The sequence below is a fragment of the Mobula birostris genome, chromosome 21 (assembly GCF_030028105.1).
Source record: "Mobula birostris isolate sMobBir1 chromosome 21, sMobBir1.hap1, whole genome shotgun sequence".
Lineage (NCBI taxonomy): Eukaryota > Metazoa > Chordata > Chondrichthyes > Myliobatiformes > Myliobatidae > Mobula > Mobula birostris.
The window spans coordinates 47821223-47842254 of NC_092390.1; the positions used below are offsets into that span (position 1 = coordinate 47821223).

The 21032-nt window shown below is 40.6% G+C and overlaps 1 protein-coding gene across 3 annotated transcripts in view; it reads right to left on the minus strand.

Annotated features, from left to right (window-relative positions):
* Positions 1–10243: 10243 nt before the first annotated feature.
* The window catches only part of dock1 (dedicator of cytokinesis 1), a 555786-nt gene continuing 544997 nt past the window's right edge, over positions 10244–21032 (minus strand). For all 3 annotated transcript variants that reach the window (XM_072239408.1, XM_072239407.1, XM_072239409.1), the window contains 3 exons: positions 20180–20318; positions 16280–16425; positions 10244–11212 (listed from right to left, as the gene is read on the minus strand). In XM_072239408.1, the coding sequence (XP_072095509.1) occupies positions 11120–11212; positions 16280–16425; positions 20180–20318 (378 nt within the window). In that variant the 3' untranslated portion in view covers positions 10244–11119. The remainder of the gene's footprint in view (positions 11213–16279; positions 16426–20179; positions 20319–21032) is intronic.

A 21032-nucleotide genomic window follows, 5' to 3' on the forward strand; every position in this document is an offset into this window, starting at 1 on the left:
GGGAACATAGGTTTAAGGTGTGAGGAACACACACAAAATGCTGGAGAAACACAATGACTCAGGTAGCCCCTAGAGAGAGAAATAAACAGTCAACGTTTCAGGCTGAAACTCTTCATCAGGACTGGAAAGGAAGAGGTCAGGAACTAGAATAAGAGGGTGGGGGAGGGGAGGAGCACAAGCTGGCGGGTGATAGGTGGGACCAGGTGAGGGGCAAGGTGGATTGGTGGGGGAGAGGGGATGATGTGAGAAGTTGCAAGGAGATAGTGGAAACATTAAAGGGCTGAAGAAGAAGACAGTGGACCATGGAAGAAAGGCAAGGAGGAGGGAACCACAAAGACGTGATGGGCAGATACGGAGAAGGGGTGAGAGGGTAACTTGAATGGGAATGGAAAATGAGAGGAGGGAGGGAGTGAAATTATCAGAGGTTGGAGAAATTGATGTTCATGCTGTCAAGTTGGAGGCTACCCAGATGGAATATGAAGTGTTACTTCTCCAGTCTGAGTTTGGTCTCATCATGGCAATAGAGGAAGGATGGACTGACATAGGAACATTTATCAGAATTGGATGAGATGTCTAATTGAAATGGGAAGTGCCAGGGAGACAGAGCGAAGATGCTTGATGAAATGATTTCCCATTCTGTGTCTCTCTCATCAAAGTAGAGGAGGCCACACCTTTTCTACTCATCCCCATCATTCCTCTTCCCTTACCTACACAACTTCTCACTTGCCAGCTTATACTCTTTCCCCTCTCTCCCACATTCATAGTCTTGCTTCTGCCCCCTTCCTTTCTGGTTCTGATGAAAGGTCTTGGTCTGAAATATTTACTGTTTATTTGCCTCTATAGATGCTGCTTGACTTGCTGATTTCATCTAGCATTTTATCTAGATTTCCAGCATCTGCAGAATCTCTTGTGTTTAAGTTGAGAAGAAAGTAGTTCGTGGAGATTAGTGGGGAGGTTTTTCACACCAAGTATGTAGGCCTCCTTGGTTTAGGGGTTGTTGGGGATGTCAACAGATAATTTGAAAAATAAAATTAAAATGAGCGGTACAATGGAGCTGAACCTCTCAGCTCCAGCATTTGGGTTCAGTTCTGACCTCTTGTGCTCTCTGTGAGAGGTTGTATTCTTCCTCTGTGTCTGTGCATTCTCCACCACCCCACAAAGGGGAAGAATAGCCCACTTCAATATCATAAGGAAATGGAAACCTCTATGTTCTTTGAAGTTGCATCAACATAGTGGTTGAATTATTGCACTTGTATCCAGAGGTCAGACCTCTAATCTGGAAATATGTTAAAATTCAAAGATTTCAGCAGAGTAATTTAAATACAATTGAATAAATCTGTAATTGTAAAACTAGTATCAATAACAGTAACCATGAAACTACCAAACTGTTATAAAAACAAATGTGGTTCACTGATGCCCTTCAGGGAATTAAATCTGCCGGCATTACCCGATCTGGTTTCAGTATGACTCCAAATCAGTAATATGGTTGACTCTTTAAATGCCTCTTCAATTCAGGTAATTAGTGATGCACACTAGAAGTCATCCTGGCCAGTGACATCCATATCTCACAAACAAGTAAAAAGGTTAATTACAGGTAACAGCTCAGTCAGCATTCACAGAGGTTCAAATAAGTTGCAAATAATCCGTTTGTAAATGTATTCTAAACATATTTGGTTTCCTTTAGCTTGATACGCAATTATCTTGAATCACTGTGTAGCTGATTAGTGTTAAATATGCTCTGCATAAATAAATGTGAATATTATATAAAATTATGAATCTAAAACATTCATATTTTTGTTATAAATATTTTGTAATAGCCATGAGCAAATATAATATGCAGATCTTTATCATGGACTAAGGTGCGTATGTAACATTGCAGTAATTGTCTTTGTTTTTTGCATCAGTCTATAATTCAGCCTTCTTTAAAAGGTACTTTCCAGGTCAGTGGCAATGATCATTACCTTGGACCTTATAGCTATTGTGTTTTACGTGTTCACATTTCCTGAATGTTATACAAGTCACAGGGCAATACAGCCATTCACATTTGTGAGTCTGTTGATGCTCTAATAAATTAGAGACAAGTTCTACTGCTGGATGTTTGGTATCTCTTCCCAAATAACTGTCATTAAATTGGTTCTGACTGCTCAAGGTTTAACATGACTGGAAATGCTAAAAATATTGAATTTTTTGGTTCCAATTAATCAAGCAGTCTTTTAGAAGAAATTTCTAATTATTCCTTGTTGAGAAGGTCAAGAACTTCTCAATAGTTACAGGAAGGGCCAGTGTTTAAGACAGAAGATCCGATATATCTAACCTTCTTCAAGATTTCCACATCATCATAAAAGCTGTTCTTCAGCCATTTTACTTTACTGCAGATGATATTTAATGAGTTTCTGTATTTACAGGATCACTTGCATTCATTCTTGATCACAGAGATAGTGTAAGAATGACTGTCTTCGACATTGTTTACTGATTGAAGTTTTATCTTACAAATTTTAGAGATAATTTATTCTAGGAAAATCTAGTTCTGCAGTTTACCATCATTATATCTGATTGCTTCTGTAGGTTGCCTTTCAAGATCGATGACAACTTGCTTCCATTTCCAAGTCGGCAAGTTCTGCAGACAATGACACAGCTGGGGCACCCAGAGGGTAAGTTGGGATGTAATGTACCTCTTTTGCTGTTCATGCTGAACTGCTGTGTACTCGTGATACAAAACTATAGATTTCAAATTCTAATCTGAAAGCTATTTCTCCACCTTGAGGAATCATGGGTCTGGGATGCCCAAGGATCATTTTAAATATTAGACATGGTTAAGGAGGCTTTAGAGTACTTACATTAGTGTATGTTTTTGGAGTCTGGTACAATTTGGGTAGTCAGTAATAATCCTGAGCTTGATACTTTGTACACCAATGTACAACCTCTCAAACAATACTCTTTCATATGATTGATTTCCTGTGAATCATAACCTCTGGGTACTTATTTTCACTTCTTATGAGTTTTTTTCTCCATTATATCTTACCCCTGCCACTCAAAAGTATTATCAAAGACCTGGTCTTTGATCTTCCAAAACCCTGACCCCGCTCTGTGGTTGTGGAAGCCCTTTTATGTGTTACCTTCTTAACCTTCTTTGCAGTTTGTTTGTTTTTTGCTTCATAATACCATGGCACTGCTCTCGGCTATCTATACAAATTCACCATTAATAATCATGGGCAATTTCAAAAGAGAACCTAGAGAGACCTTTTAGCTTAATTTGTTGTGATTGTCACATCTCTTGTGTCTATTCAGTCTGAGGGTCAACAGTTCATGAGGCCTTCTTTATTGTTTCAGATATTGCTCAGTAACACTGTTAAAATTCACAAACCTATAGCATTTCTTGCTAGGGTTATTGTATATGATCCATGTTGCACTGATCTTCTCAACACAAGAGATTGTTGATGCCAACATTTGGAACATAAAACAAATAGATGGATGAACTCTGGGTTGACCTATTAAATTCCTCCAGCAGTTTGCTTTTGCATATAAACTGTTTCTGTAACCTTTTTCTTAGTTTCTCTGTCTCCACCACATCTGTTCTCAGGATGAGATTGTCCATTCTAGAATAACGAAGATGTCCTCCTCTTTCAAAGGACTTTCACCAACTGTCTCTCCTCTATTTTTGCTGCACATCTGCCTTATCTCACCCTCCTGCTGTCATTACAGGGTAAGAGTTCCCTTTGTCCTCACCTAAAACCCCACAAGCCACCATACCTAGCACATCTTTTCTTGCAACTTCCATCCATTTCTAAAGGGATCCTACCACAAAGCACGTCCTTCCCTCCCCCACCTGCCTTCTGCAGGGATTATTGTCTACGTGACTCCCTTAGAACATAGAAAACCTACAGCACAATACAGGCTCCTTGGCCCACAAAGCTGTGTCGAATATGTCCTTACCTTAGAAATTACCTAGGATTACCCATAGCCCTCTATTTTTCTAAGCTCCATGTACTCCTTGTTCACTCATCTCTCCCCACTGATCTCCCTCCTGGCACTTATCCCTGTATGCCCCTGCCCCTACATCTCCTCTCTCACCACCATAAGGGGGTCTAAACAGTTCTTCCAGGTAAGATGTTCCTTCACCTGAGAGTCCTTCAAGGTTGTCTACATATCCAGTGTTTTCAGTACAGCTTGTCAATGACTCTTCACGCAGATTAGGGGACTGTTTCATCGAGCACCTTTACTTTAGAAGGCAGGATCTCTGTTTGGCTACCCACTTCAATTTGACTTCCTATTCCTATCCTGTCTGTCCATGGCCTCATCTACTGCCATGATGAGGCCATGCTCAAGTTGAAGGGGCAACACCTCATATTCTGTCTGGGTAGCTTCCAGCCTGATTGCATGAACATTGATTTATCTAACTTCTGGCAATTACCTTTCTTTTTCCTTCCCCCATTCTGGTTACCCTCTCAACCCTTCTCCTCATCTGCCCATCAGCTCTCTTTTCCCCATCCTTCTTTCCCTTCTACAATGGTCCACTGTCCTCTTATTAGATTCCTCTTTCATCAGCCCTTTACCACTTCCAGCTTCGTCAGCCACTCCTCCCCCATTCACACACCGATCAACAGCTAACTTGCACTCCTTTCTCTCTCCCAACCCTCATTCATTTCTGTCTCCTTTCTTTCCGGACCCGAAGACTGTAAGACCAAACGGCACAGAGCAGGATTAGATCATTTTGTCTATCAACTCTGCTCCACCATTCAGTCATGGCTGATTTATTATCCCTCTCAACCCCATTCTCCTGTCTTCTCCTTGTGATATTCTGAATAATCAGGAACAAATCAACTTTCATTTTAAACATACCCAATCACTTGGCCTATGGAATTCATTGCCACATAACTATCCGATGAATGAAACAGGAGACGCTGATTTAAAAATGGGTGTGTGAGGTGTTTATTTAACAAACAATGCAACACTAAATTGGGTGTCTAGTTAAACAAGTATTTGTCTTAGATATCCAAAACCACTACACCATACTTTCAGTTACACTTTAAATGAACAGATACTCTGTTAAACCTCCCTGATATATAAAACCCAAGAAGTAAGCATACTACGAACAGATACTTAACTAAACAAACTTCGGGGTGGGACAGGGGGCTGACTATGTCTGCAATGCTCTTTCTTCTTTGCTACCCATGGACCAGGCTGAATTGGAAGATCTCAGTCAGCGCTGTATTATTCTGAGTGAATCACTATTGATGGCTCAGAGTAAGAGACCATAAGATATAGGAGCAGAATTAGGCCATTTGGCCCATTGAGTCTGCTCCACCATTCAATCATGGCTGATCCTTTACTCCCCTCCTCAGTCCCACTCCCCAGTCTTCTCCCCGTAACCTTTGATGCCATGTCCAATAAAGAACTTATCAAGCTCTGCCTTAAAGACACCTAATGACCTGGCTTCCACAGCTGCCTGTGGTAACAGATTCACCACCCTCTGCTAAAGAAATTTCTCTGCACCTCTGTTTTAAATGGATGCCCCTCTATCCTGAGGCTGTGCCCTCTTGTCCTAGACTCCCCCAGCATGGGAAATATCCATACCACCTCTACTCTGTCTAGGCCTTTCAACATTCGAAAGGTTTCAATGAGATCCCTCCACATCCTTCTAAATTCCAGCAAGTGCAGACTCAGAGCCATCAAACATTCCTCATATGATAAATCTTTCATTTTCGATATCATCCTTGAGATCCTCTGAACCAAAGCCAGCACATCTTTTCTCAGATGCGGAGCCCAAAACTGTTCACAATACTCAAGGTAAGGCCTCACCAGTGCCTTATATAGCCTCAGCATCACATCCTTGCTCTTGTATTCTAGACCTCTTGAAATGAATGCTAACATTGCATTTGTCTTCCTCAGCACTGACTCTTCCTGCAAGGGTATTCTGCATAAGGACTCCCAAATTCCTTTGCATCTCAGATTTTTGGATTTGCTGCACGTTTAGAAAATAGTCTGCACATTTATTTCTACTATCAAAGTGCATGACCATGCATTTTCCAACACTGTATTTGTCACTCAAAGCACGCCACTTAGAAACATAGACATAGAACAGTACAGCACAGTACAGGCCCTTCGGCCCACAATGTTGTGCCGACCCTCAAACCCTGCCTCCTATATAAGACCCCACCTTAAATTCCTCCATATACCTGTCCAGTAGTCTCCTAAACCTCACCAGTGTATCTGCCTCCACCGCTGACTCAGGCAGTGCATTCCACGCACCAACCACTCTCTGAGTAGAAAACCTTCCTCTAATATCCCCCTTGAACTTCCCACCCCTTATCTTAAAGCCATGTCCCCTTGATTTGAGCAGTGGTGCCCTGGGGAAGAGGAGCTGGCTATCCACTCTATCTATTCCTCTTATTATCTTGTACAGCTCTATCATGTCTCCTCTCATCCTCCTTCTCCCCAAAGAGTAAAGCCCTAGCTCCTTTAATCTCTGATCATAATGCATACTCTCTAAACCAGGCAGCATCCTGGTAAATCTCCTCTGTACCCTTTCCAATGCTTCCACATCCTTCCTTCTCATGACTTCCCATAATGACTGAAGCCCACTGAGAAGAAGGGTCTCAGTCTGAAATGTTCTTCCACCTCGAAAGATGCAGCCTGACTTGCTGAGTTTCTCTAGTGTGTGCACACTCACCTGCTGGATCTCTTGTGTTTGTAACTAATTTCACATTTTTAAAAATTTGTTAAAACATTGGTCTCTCTCAGAATTAAATTCATACAAGTACCAAAACACACTGCATTTCCTATTTGAGGAACATTTTAAAAGTCAACTGTAACTTCACAATTATTTGCTTTCCTTAACTTACCTCTCCACAGATTGTTGAGCAATTAAAATAACATCTTGTAACAGTTGCTTAAAATAACATATGTTCATGTGACACTAAGTTTGCCAGTGTTAACTCACACTAGACCTGCATTTTCACTCATTAACACTTAATTTGCAGGACAATTTATCTCTAAAAATACTGCATTCTAAAACCTTACACAATTATGCTCTTTCACAGATTTTACTTGTGATGTACTAACTTCTTCCAACAGAAACTTAAAGGATGAAATTCTAATACTTTCAGTTTCATGACTGTAAATTGAGCCTTAACTTGAAAGTTATTCAATATGATTTTAAATCCACTGCTTGAATGAATCTCTGTTAAGACAAGCAAAAAGCTTTTTTTATATTCCTGTATAAAAGAATCTTAAGTTTGCTAATTGAGGGAATAATTTGAAATTTGTACCCCTCAAGATATGTACTTACTGCCTTTGTCAATGTACTGAATGATCTTTACAATATACAGTGGCATGCAAAAGTTTGGGCACCCATGGTCAAAATTTCTGTTACCGTGAATAGCTAAGCGAGTAAAAGATGGCCTGATTTCCAAAAGGCATAAAGTTAAAGATGACACATTTCTTTAATATTTTAAGCAATATTATTTTTTTATTTCCACCTTTTACACTTTCAAAATAACAAAAAAGGAAAAGGGCCCGAATCAAAAGTTTGGGAACCCCGCATGGTCAGTACTTAGTAACACCCACTTTGGCAAGTATGACAGCTTGTAAACGCTTTCTGTAGCCAGCTAAGTGTCTTTCAATTCTTGTTTGGGGGATTTTCACCCATTCTTCCTTGCAAAAGGCTTCTAGTTCTGTGAGATTCTTGGGCCGACTGGCATGCACTGCTCTTTTGAGGTCTATCCCACAGATTCTCGATGATGTTTATGTCAGGGAACTGTGAGGGCCATGGAAAAACCTTCAGCTTGTGCCTCTTGAGGTATTCCATTGTGGATTTTGAGGTTTGTTTAGGATCATTATCCTGTTGTAGAAGCCATCCTCTTTTCATCTTTAGCTTTTTTACAGATGGTGTGATGTTTGCTTCCAGAATTTGCTGGTATTTAATTGAATTCATTCTTCCCTCTACCAGTGAAATGTTCCCCATCCCACTGACTGCAACACAAGCCCACAGCATGATCGATCCACCCCGTGCTTAACAGTTGGAGAGGCGTTCTTTTCATGAAATTCTGCACCCTTTTTTCTCCAAACATACCTTTGTTCATTGCGGCCAAAAAGTTCTACTTTAACTTCATCAGTCCACAGGATTTGTTTCCAAAATGCATCAAGCTTGTTTAGATGTTCCTTTGCAAACTTCTGACACTGAATTTTGTGATGAGGACGCAGGAAAGGTTTTCTTTCCATCCCTTCCCACCGATCTCCCTCCTGGCACTTATCCTTGTAAGAGGAACAAGTGCTATACATGCCCTTACACTTCCTCCCTCACCACCATTCAGGGCCCCAAACATTTCTTCCAGGTGAGGTGACACTTCACCTGTGAGTCGGCTGGGGTGATATACTGCGTCCAGTGCACCCAGTGCGGCCTTCTATATATTGGTGAGACCTGACGCAGACTGGGAGACCGTCTCGCTGAACACCTACGCTCTGTCCGCCAGAGAAAGCAAGATCTCTCAGTGGCCACACATTTTAATTCCACATCCCATTCTCATTCTGATATGTCAATCCACGGCCTCCTCTACTGTCAAGATGAAGCCACACTCAGGTTGGAGGAACAACACCTTATATTCCGTCTAGGTAGCCTCCAACCTGATGGCATGAATATTGACTTCTCTAACTTCCGTTAATGCCCCTCCTACCCTTCACACCCCATCCCTTATTTATTTATTATATATATATATATTTTTTTCTTTTCCTCCCTTCTTTTTCCTCTCTCACTCTCTTTTTTCTCCCTCTGTCCCTCTCAGTATAACTCCTTGCCTGCTCTCCACCCTCTGGGCTCCTCTTCCCCCTTCTCTCTCTCCCTAGGCTTCCCGTCCCATGATCCTCTCCCTTCTCCAGTCTGATATCCCTTTTGCCAATCAACTTTCCAGCTCTTAGATCCACCCCTACCCTTCTGTCTTCTCCTATCATTTCAGATCTCCCCTCCCCCTCCTACTTTCAAATCTCTTACTATCTCTTCTTTGTTAGTCCTGACGAAGGGTCCCGGCCCAAAACGTCGACTGTACCTCTTCCTATCGATTCTGCCTGGCCTGCTGCATTCCACCAGTATTTTTTGTGTGTATTTGAATTTCCAGCATCTGCAGATTCCCTTGTGTCAAGGTTTTCTTCTGATGACTCTTCGATGAAGGTCATATTTGTGCAGGTGTCGCTGCACAGTAGAACAGTGCACCACCACTCCAGAGTCTGCTAAATCTTCCTGAAGGTCTTCTGTAGTCAAACGGGGTTTTGATTTGCCTTTCTAGCAATCTTCTGAGCAGTTCTCTCAGAAAGTTTTCTTGGTCTTCCTGACCTCAACTTGACCTCCACCATTCCTGTTAACTGCCATTTCTTAATTACATTATGAACTGAAGAAACGGCTACCTGAAAACTCTTTGCTATCTTCTTATAGCCTTCGCCTGCTTTGTGGGCATCATTTATTTTAATTTTCAGAGTGCTGGGCAGCTGCTTAGAGGAGCCCATGGCTGCTGATCGTTGGGTCAAGGTTTGAGGAGTCAGGGTATTTATAAAGCTTTGAAATTTGCATCACCTGGCCTTTCATAACGATGACTGTAAACAAGCCATAGCCCTAACAGGCTAATTAAGGTCTAAGGCCTTGGTAAAAGTTATCTGAGAGCTCAAATCTCTTGGGGTGCCTAAACTTTTGCATGGTGCTCCTTTCCTTTATTTCCCACTCTACAATTGTACCAAACAAAAATAATACACTAATCTTGCTTAAAATGTTGAAAGGAAAGTTTCATCTTTAACTTTACGACTTTTGGAGATCAGTTCATCTTCTACTCATTTAACTATTCACAGTAACAGAAATTTTGACCAGGGGTGCCCAAACTTTTGCATGCCACTGTATTTATAGCTGATAGGTCCATGTAATCTTATGTTCTCTAAATATAAAATTATTTATCTTTTGCAGGTATACTTATGTACATATCAGTAATTTAGGCTCTAGAGTTGAAAAAAATCATAATCCAACATACTAGGCAAGTGAACAATGATAACAAGACTAGAACAACAGGAATTCTGCAGATGCTGGAAATTCAAGGAACACACATAAAAATTGATTTTTATAACAGGACTAGAAACATTTTATATAGGGTTTTTCAAATTATGAAATATTTTCCAATTCGCAAGTACTAGAATAACAGTTGTGGTTTTTTTGCTTAATGGCACATAGAGTAAATATTATCTACTTATGAATAAACACTTCAAACTCTGAAACTGTTAAGGTTTTTGTTTTATTTATAGGGTCAGTTGTGAATTATGAATGATCTAGATTCATGGTTACCATTATTACAGAAAATGTTAAAATTATGTTTCAGAATTGATAAGATTATTAAAAAACTGTAGAAGAGTTAGCATTACTTGGCATATTCCATTTCCCATGTTTGACCCTATTAAATAAATCTAAAACATGATCTTTAGCAAATTAAAAAACAATAGTTTACAGTCAGTAAGCTTCAAAATCTAAAAGCTGTTAGTATAGGAATTCATTTGCAGAATTATACTAAGCCAATGTAAGAAAAGTTGACACCATAAAACAAGTATTAAAATTTTCAGCATCATATATATATACAAACTTCTGTACATAATGATTACACCCCATAAACAAAGCAGAAATTTGATCATTTTACCCGTCTTATTTGAAAGTAAGCAAATCTCTTTATCTGAGAATGAAGTAATTGTCAAAAAGCTATTTAAACATAAAGCAAGTAATATATTCCTGTGCTTCTAATGCAAGAGTGATTTTAAATCAGTTTCCAAACAAATGGCAGAAATTTCATCCACTTGGCAATCTTCTCAATATTTATTCCACAAAAGAAGTTTCCACTGTAACCTTCAGCTGTTTATAAGCTAACTCAAAGTTAATATTTACTACAGCAACAGAATCTGCAGGTGAAGAAAGTGGTTTTCTCTTCTTACTGCTGTAAAAAGGATAATTCCAATTGCTGACATTGTATGTACAAATGGGGTAAATTATTTAGTACAGTTTCTTTGCTGAAAAGAGAAAAGAATGGAAATGACTGAAATTTCTGCCTTTTGGAATTGAACTCTATAAGCCAGACTTGGGAGTGAGTACAGTATCAGAGCATCACTGTACAATTCCAGAATCTACAGATGCTTGCCTTCGAGCTGACTTTGGAGGAGGCGGAGGTGGTGTCTTGCTTGGCAGAGGAGGAGGACCCTGTTGCAAAGAATAATTTTGGTGAGCTGCTATTTTTATGTAGCATTTCTAGCAGTGACCTTTGGATCTTTAATCACGAGTAGACAATACATTTAATGCTAATGTGCCAGCACAACACAGATTATTGGCAATTTCAATTCATTGATGGTATTAATTTCTGTTTTATTTCTTGCTGCTGTCTGAACGTTCTCCTGTGACCGTGTGGGTTTTCTCCCACAGTACAAAGGCATGCCAGTTGGTAGGTTAATTGGTCACTGTAAATTGTCCCATGATTAGGCCAAGATTAAATTAGGGGATTGCTGGGCAGCACAGCTCGAAGGCCTGGAAGGGCCTATTCTGTGCTGTATCTCAATGAGTAAATAAATAAACAAACAAACAATGGATCAGAATTTACAATAGACAATAGGTGCAGAAGTAGACCATTCGGCCCTTCGAGCCTGCACCGCCATTCTGAGATCATGGCTAATCATCTACTATCAATACCCGGCTCCTGCCTTGTCCCCATAACCCTTGATTCCCCTATCCATAAGATACCTATCTAGCTCCTTCTTGAAAGCATCCAGAGAATTGGTCTCCACTGCCTTCTGAGGCAGCGCGTTCCACACCTCCACAACTCTCTGGGAGAAGAAGTTCCTCCTCAACTCTGTCCTAAATGACCTACCATTAATTCCTAAACCATGCCCTCTGGTACTGGACTCTCCCAGCATCTGGAACATATTTCCTGCCTCTATCTTGTCCAATCCCTTAATAATCTTATATGTCTCAATCAGATCCCCCCTCAATCTCCTTAATTCCAGAGTGTACAAGCCCAGTCTCTCTAACCTCTCTGCATAAGACAGTCCGGACATCCCAGGAATTAACCTAGTGAACCTATGCTGCACCTCCTCCACAGCCAGGATGTCCTTCCTTAACCCTGGAGACCAAAACTGCACACAATACTCCAGGTGTGGTCTCACCAGGGCCCTGTACAAATGCAAAAGGATTTCCTTGCTCTTGTACTCAATTCCCTTTGTAATAAAGGCCAACATTCCATTAGCCTTCTTCACTGCCTGCTGCACTTGCTCATTCACCTTCAGAGACTGATAAACAAGTACTCCTAGATCTCTTTGTATTTCTCCCTTACCTAACTCCACACCATTCAGATAATAATCTGCCTTCCTGTTCTTGCTCCCAAAGTGAATAACCTCACACTTATTCACATTAAACGCTATCTGCCAAGTTTCTACCCACTCACCCAGCCTATCCAAGTCACCTTGAATTCTCCTAACATCTTCATCACATGTCACACTGCCACCCAGCTTAGTATCATCAGCAAACTTGCTGATGTTATTCACAATGCCTTCCTCTAAAGCATTCACGTAAATCGTAAACAGCTGTGGTCCCAATACCGAGCCCTGTGGCACCCCACTAGTCACCACCTGCTGTTCCGAGAAACACCCATTCACTGCTACCCTTTGCTTTCTATTTGCCAACCAGTTTTCTATCCATGTCAATATCCTCTCCCCAATGCCATGAGCTCTGATTTTACCCACTAATCTCCTATGTGGTACCTTATCGAATGCCTTCTGAAAGTCAAGGTACATCACGTCCACTGGATCTCCCGCGTCTACCTTCCTGGTTACATTCTCGAAAAACTCCAATAGATTAGTCAAGCATGATTTGCCCTTGGTAAGTCCATGCTGGCTCGGCCCAATCCTATCACTGCTATCAAGATATGCCGCTATTTCATCTTCAATAATGGACTCTAGCATCTTCCCCACTACTGATGTTAGGCTAACAGGGCGATAGTTCTCTGTTTTCTCCCTCCCTCCTTTCTTAAAAAGTGGGATAACATTAGCCAGTCGCCAATCCTCAGGAACTGATCCTGAATCTAAGAAACATTGGAAAATTATCACCAATGCATCCGCAATTTCCAGAACCACCTCCTTTAGTACCCTAGGATGCAGACCATCTGGACCTGGGGATTTGTTAGCCTTCAGTCCCATCAGTCTACTCATCACCGTTTCCTTCCTAATGTCAATCTGTTTCAGTTCCTCTGTTACCCTATGTCCTTGGCCCATCCATACATCTGGGAGATTGCTCGTGTCTTCCCTAGTGAAGACAGATCCAAAGTACTTATTAAATTCGTCTGCCATTTCTCTGTTTCCCATAACAATTTCTCCCAATTCATTCTTCAAGGGCCCAACATTGTTCTTAACTATCTTCCTTCTCTTCACATACCTAAAAAAAACTTCTGCTATCCTCCTTTATATTCCTAGCTAGCTTGCGTTCATACCTCATTTTTTCTCCCCGTATTGCCTTTTTCGTTAAGTTCTGTTGCTCCTTAATTTCCCAATCATCCGTCTTCCCACTCACCTTAGCTCTGTTATACTTTTTCAATGCTATGCTATCTCTGACTTCCTTTGTCAACCACTGTGTCCACTTTCCCCCCTTTGAATTTTCCTTCTTCGGGGGATGAACTGATTTTGCACCTTGTGCATTATTCCCAAGAATACCTGCCATTGCTGTTCCGCTATCTTTTCTGCTAGGAAATCCGACCAGTCAACTTTGGCCAGCTCCTCCCTCATGGCTCCATAGTCTCCTTTGTTCAACTGCAATACTGACACTTCTGATCTGCCCTTATTCCTCTCAACTTGCAGATAAAAACTTATCATATTATGGTCACTACCTCCTAATGGCTCCTTTACTTCAAGATCACTTATCAAATCCTGTTCATTGCACAACACTAAATCCAGAATAGCCTTAACCCTGGTCGGCTCTCGTACAATCTGCTCCAAAAATGCATCCCGTAGGCACTCTACAAACTCCCTATCCTGGGGTCCAGTACCAACCTGATTTTCCCAGTTCACCTGCATGTTGAAATCCCCCATAACTACTGCACATTTCCTCTGCACATGCCATTGTTAACTCCCTATTCAACTTGCACCCAATATCCATGCTGCTGTTTGGGGGACTGTAGATAACACCTATTAGGGTCTTTTTGCCCTTACTGTTCCTCAGTTCTATCCACACTGACTCTACTTCTCCTGATTCTATGCCCCCCCTTGCAAGGGACTGAATCTCATTCCTCACCAACAGGGCCACCCCACCCCCTCTGCCCACCTTTCTGTCCCTTCGATAGCACGTATACCCTTGTACATTCAATTCCCAGGTCTGATCCCCCTGCAGCCATGTCTCCATTATCCCAACAACATCATAGTTACCCATTCGCACCTGAGCTTCCAGCTCATCCGCCTTATTTCTGACACTTTGTGCATTCAGATATAGAATTTTTAACCCATTTCTTCTCTCTCTGTTTAAATCACCGCCTATTGTGCATAACCCAGCTCCCCAAACTCTCACCGGGCTATACGCCCCTTGAATTTTGTTGTCCTTCTTAAATTTACTTACTCTTTCTGCACATTTAACTCCATGCTCCGTCAGACCATCCCTCTGCACATGTATCCTCCTTATCACTCGTTCTGCCTCACCTTTCTCTACTTCACACTTAATATTCCGGAACCGTGTAATCCCCACCTGTCCTTTATACCTCATCTCGCTATCCTCTCTCACATTCTGAATCCCTGCCCCCTGTAAATTTAGTTTAAACCCCTCCAAGCAGCACTAGCAAACTTTCCTGCAAGAATGTTAGTACCCCTGCAGTTCAGGTGTAAACGGTCCCATCGGAACAGATCCCACCTTCCCTGGAACAAAGCCCAATTATCTAAAAACCTGAAGCCCTCCCTCCTGCACCATCCTCTCAGCCACATATTGGTCTGTATAATCCTTCTGTTCCTCGCCTCACTCGCACGTGGCACAGGTAGCAATCCTGAGATTGTTACCCTGGAGGTCCTGCCCTTCAGCTTTGCACCTAACTCCCTGAACTCACTACACAAGACCCCCTCACTCTTCCTACCCACGTCGTTGGTCCCTACATGGACCACAACATCTGGATTCTTGCCCTCCCTCTCGAGAATAACCTGCACCCGTTTTAGCATGGACGTAATGCTGTGACAATTCTTATGTGCAAATATTACCATAACTACAAAAGACAAAAGATAAATGTAATTAAATATACAACTTCAAAAGCTGATTTCTGAACTATACCACACATTGGTTGGGCAAAAGCAGCATTTTACTTTTGGTCTCAATATTGAAATTCAGTGGATACTTTGATATTGCTATGTTTATTTGTGTATGCATACTAAATATTACCACTTTGTCAGTGAAAATCAAACACTGTAATGATGAGTTTCATTCCTTCAAGCTTTAGTTTCTATTTTTTTAAATATATATTCCTTATTTCACTAATCCAGCCTTTCATTCCCTTTAAATATACCTGATTAAGCATGTTTCTGCCCAAATCCTTATATTGTTTAGTTTAGTATTGTTTAGTTTGAAATATTTCCAGCTCACCAGTAGGGGAATATGCAATTGCTTGATATAGTCACTCAGATAGTCTATAAGATCAAATTTAGCAAACTGCCATGCAGAAATGCTTGAAATTTTAAATGTTACAGGGCAGCTTTAACACTAACTTTAACACCTAGCCGAATAAGCGATATTTCACTTCTATCAGGTGATATACTTTTTGCACAGAAATGTCAAATTAGATAATTCACTTATGAAGGCTAGTGGCAAAATTGCTGGTTAACGAACTGATTGTTTTGCTGCTTTCTTGTGTTATTAGTTTAATATACAATAACTTTTAAGTTGTTTTTAATATACGTAAATATTGCACATGTACCTCCTCTCAGTGAATCTCTGAAGTTCTACACTTACATTGGTGGAGGAGGCCAGATCATTAGGGGTATTTAAGGTAGGGAGAGAGACACATTTGACAGATCAAGGAATTCAAAACAATGGTTACTGGCACTGATTAATATTTGGCACCAGCATAGATCAGCCACGAGGAGCTTGGTAACTTACTCCTGCTCTTATCTTCTTGTTTAGTTAGCCTGTGACATTGGTATCAGTCTATTGACCAAAAGTGGTCTGTGTTTAAAAGAAAACTTTTCAGAATATATAGAAATACTTTAATTATGAAAGAAGAATTATCTTGCTGGTTAACTATAGGTCTATAGTTACCCTGGTTTGATGAGGGAGGGGTGTGGTTGGAGTGGCAAGTTCTTGGCTATCGGTCACAGTTCCATAATCACCAGTGTTGCCTTTGATAGGAAGAGGAGGTGGTATTCCAGTCTGCTCAGAAGTAACAGCACCATTCAGTTCCATATCTAGAAATGAACAGGTTGAAATAATGTTGGAATTTTCATCAGGATGCATTCAAATTCTAACTTCTTTCCCCAGCTTTTATTAGATTCCAGATTATTTCATGAATTTAATGTAAACTCCCAAGCTGTCATGCTTTGAAATGAACACACCTTCAATTATTAGTCCTGGCCTCAGAATATATATATCCAGTAACTTTACCATTATATCAATATTACCCTGGCATTGGTGCCCATTCTGAGGTAATTTTGTCAGAGACTACCTTCAGATGCCATGAGCCACTAAACCAAATACTTCAGAATGTTTCAACCTGATTAATTTCGACTAATGTTTTTATGTGGATGTCCATATACAACATATAAAAACGTTATGCCTTTACACTACAAAGGGAACTATTAATAAGCACTAGAATTGTTCCTTTATAAATGTGAAATAAATATTTTCTTTTCATAAAGCTAGAAAAGAAACATGCATTCTTCCACATTTCTTCACACTATTTTAATTTTGTGCACATACACACAATTTGAATATTTCATTTGAATACGGTTGCTGGCCTTGGTTGGAAAATGTGCAGGTTAGTGGTTTACTATTTAAATCCTTTAGAGCCATTCTTAGATATCTGATACCTATGGCTAAAATTTTAAAAACTTATATTTCTTTCATGCAGGTACAAACACGGTACCTACTATATAAAGAAATAATGTAACATATATAAAGTAACAATGTACAATTGTTTTGCATCCCATGCATGAAGACACTGCTGACACAAAATTGAAATTCTTTTCAATAAATTCAAGCAGTGCGACACTCTTGGATATCCTTGAACCAACAGAAGGTGAACTTGAGAACAGGGTCTCAAGATCCACTCTTCGAGACCTAGCCATCGCTCGCAGACCGTTCTACTTTGGGAAGACAGCCATAGCATCTACACCTCCAGGATAAATGTCAGCAAGAGGTGTCAGGTGAAGCTGCAGGAGTACTACATGAGTGACTGGTGGACATACTGTGTATCCAATTAAAAAAAAATCAAATGAAATTTCAAAGACATAAATGATATGCAACTTATTGATGATTACCCTGCCAACATATCATTCACTGACAACCCTGGATAATGTGTTTTCCATCTAATGCTAATTCTGCCTACCCAATGTACAGAATTCAAAGACAATGCTGTCAGTAACAACACTCCGTGACCACTTTATTAAGGACAGGAGGTATCTAATAAAGTGGCCACTGAGTATACTGTATGTCTGTGGTCATCTGCTACTGTAACCCATCCAGTTCAAGGTTTGACATGTGCATTCAGGGATGCTCTTCTGCACATTACTGTTTTTAGCACATGGTTATATGAGTTCCCATTGTCTTTGTATCAGCTTGAACCAGTCTGGCTGTTCTCATCCTACCTCTCATTAATAAGGCATTTTCGCCCACAGAACTGCCACTCACTAGAATTTTTTTGTTGTTTTTTTTTTGCACGATTCTCTGTAAACTTGAGAGACTGCTGTATGTAAAAATCCCAGGAGATCAGCAGTTTCTGAGATACCCAAACCACCCCGTATGGTACCAGCAATCATTTCACAGATCACATTTCTTCCCCATTCTGAAGTTTGGTCTGAACAGCAACTGAACCGATTGACCATGTCTGCATGCTTTTATGCATTGAGTTGCTGCCACATGATTGACTGATTAGATATTTGCATTAATGAGCAGGTGTACTTAATAAAATTGCCACTGTGTAGTCAGCATTAACATCAAGAAAATAATTTTAACACTGACTGTAAAATATAAATTGTAATAGATTCTGCCCCATTTGAAAGTTAAAGCAAGAATAGCGTGTACTGATTTTTTTTTCTCTCTTTTTTAGGCTGTGGTAAGTTTGTGCCAATGGAACTATTTTCTTACTCTGTGTACTGCTCACAGCTCCAAACACTTCCAACAAATCTGTATTTCTTGTCTACAGTCCTAGCCTATTGTACATACATTCTATGGTTGTTGTGTACTATCTTCCTATTGCTCTACAAACTGTTTCATTTAAGTGCATGCAGCTGAATTCATGCTGATTATGGATTTAATCCATTCAGAAAGATCCTAAGTACTATTAAATACTTGTTAACATTACACTTTCAATTGTTGACCTAGACATGTTGCTCTGCTCCAATGGGCGCACTAGATGGTTTTAAGCTATTGTGTGACAAAGACTATTTCATCAAACATCAGTAGTGTCCAAGGCACTTACCCAATGGACAGCTCATTTTTTCAGGGACATAAATGTACTGCCCTGGACTTCCTAGCAGTATACGATTGTCAGGAATTGTAGATGCATTTGGGTTGACAATCAAGAATGTGGCATTAGGGCTCCTGGGGGCTTGAAGGGTAAAAGCTAAGTATGGGACTCACTTTAGTGGGATACCATTTTAACATAAAACTGGGAAGATCCAGTTTTATCACAACCAACAGAAAATCTGCAGATGCTGGAGGAATTCAGCATGCCAGGTAGCATCGATGAAAAACAGTAAACAGTTGACGCTTCGGGCCAAGACTCTTCATCAGGATTGGAGAGAATAAGTTGTGAAGTCAGAGTAAGAAGGTGTGGGAGGGGGGGAGGAAGAAATACAAGGGAGTAGGTGATAGGTAAAACTGGGAAGAGGGGGAGGGGTGAAGTAAAGAGCTGGAAAGTCAATTGGTGAAAGAGATAAAAGGCTGGAGAAGGGGGAATCTGTTCTATTCAACAGCTGTTGTAATTTCTGTTGATATATAAACAATCTGGGATTTTATTTTATCTGACATGCCAGGCCATGGCCTCCTCTTCTGCTGCGATGTGGTCACACTCAGGTTGGAGGAGTAACACCTTAAATTCCGTCTGGGAAATCTCCAACCTGATGGCATGAACATCGATTTCTCAAGTTTCCAGTAATTGCCTCCTCCCTTCAGCATTTCATTCCCATTTCCCTCTCACACCTTATCTTCTTACTGCCCATCACCTCCCTCTGGTGCTCCTCCCCCTTCCCTTTCTTTCATGGCCTTCTGTCCTCTCCTATCCAATTCCCCTTTCTCCAGCCCTTTATCTTTTTCACCAGCTGACTTCCCAGCTCTGCTAAGTTCCTCTAGCATTTTGTGTGTGTTGTTTGGATCCAGTTCCGCTAGGAGTATGTAAGGATGTTTGCTCCTGGGACAACTTGGTCTGATCTATGTCAGATGTGCAGGCACAGCACATATCAGGATGTCACCTAATTATATCTTGCAAAGAGATGCAAAAGGACTTGGAAGCTGATATTATCATGTTAAACTCCATGGCAAGTACAGTTTTAAACAGAATGCTGAATTGAATATCCCATGCAATCTAATTTCAGGCAATTTCCCCACTCACTAGCTAGAAGTATGATACATAATTGAACATTCCAAAGAAACAAGAGAACCATAGATTTATAAAGCATAGAAACAGGCCCTTCTGCCCACCACAACCCTGCTGAGCTTTTTACCCATCAATCTATTTACCTGAAATAGGGCCATATTCTTAATGCCTTCTCTAAGTGTCTGCCTAAGTGTTTCTTAATAATTGTAATTGCATATGATTTTATCACTTCCTCTGGCATTTTGTTTCCAACAACTGACCTCCCAATGTGTTCAAAACTTAACTCCTAGGTCCCCTTTTAAACTTGTTCTTCTCACCTTAAACCATCTTGGTTTTGATACCCCACCATGGGAAAAAAAACCTTCTTTTCATAAAAATTATTTCTGAACTTACAGTAAAGTACTTACTCAGGCCAGGTTGTAAGGAAAATGACAACTTAGCTCTGGGAGTTACTGGATTTGATACTGAGGATGCAGAAAACCTTCTATCAGCCGCCAGTATATTAATCACTTGGCTCTTTGGTCTTTGTGGTCGTAAAGGACTGATCTGAAAAAGAAGAGGCAAGTTGTGCCATCATGAAAAGCACTACAGTTTTAATAGAGTCAACTTCTATTACAAATCATGAGCAACTTGTCACATGAGAATTTAAGGATCAATTCTGATTCAGGACAACTTAGTATTATCATATCAATTCATATAAAAGCAGCAATATTTGACCTGGTTCACCTTATAAATGGGCAAGGGACGGGGCTGGGCAGAGAGGATATTCCAAACTTTGATGTCTTAGTGAGAATAGTAGAAGGAATGCTGCAATCATTAGTATTCTAAAGTAAGGAAGGCAAAAAAACACGTTAAGGTTTTAGCAACACACATCAAAGTTGCTGGTGAACGCAGCAGGCCAGGCAGCATCTCTAGGAAGAGGTACAGTCGACGTTTCAGGCCGAGACCCTTCGTGAGGACTAACTGAAGGAAGATAATCTCTTACTAACTCTTCCTTCAGTCCCAAAAATCTCTTACTAACTGACGAAGGGTCTCGGCCTGAAACGTCGACTGTACCTCTTCCTAGAGATGCTGCCTGGCCTGCTGCGTTCACCAGCAACTTTGATGTGTGTTGCTTAAATTTCCAGCATCTGCAGAATTCCTGTTGTTTGCGAAGTTAAGGTTTTAACTTGTTAGTATTGAACTGTCTTTTGATTGCAACTGAATCAAATGCTAATTTAATCCATACATTTCTAACTTCATGGTTTCTAAAAGGGTGAA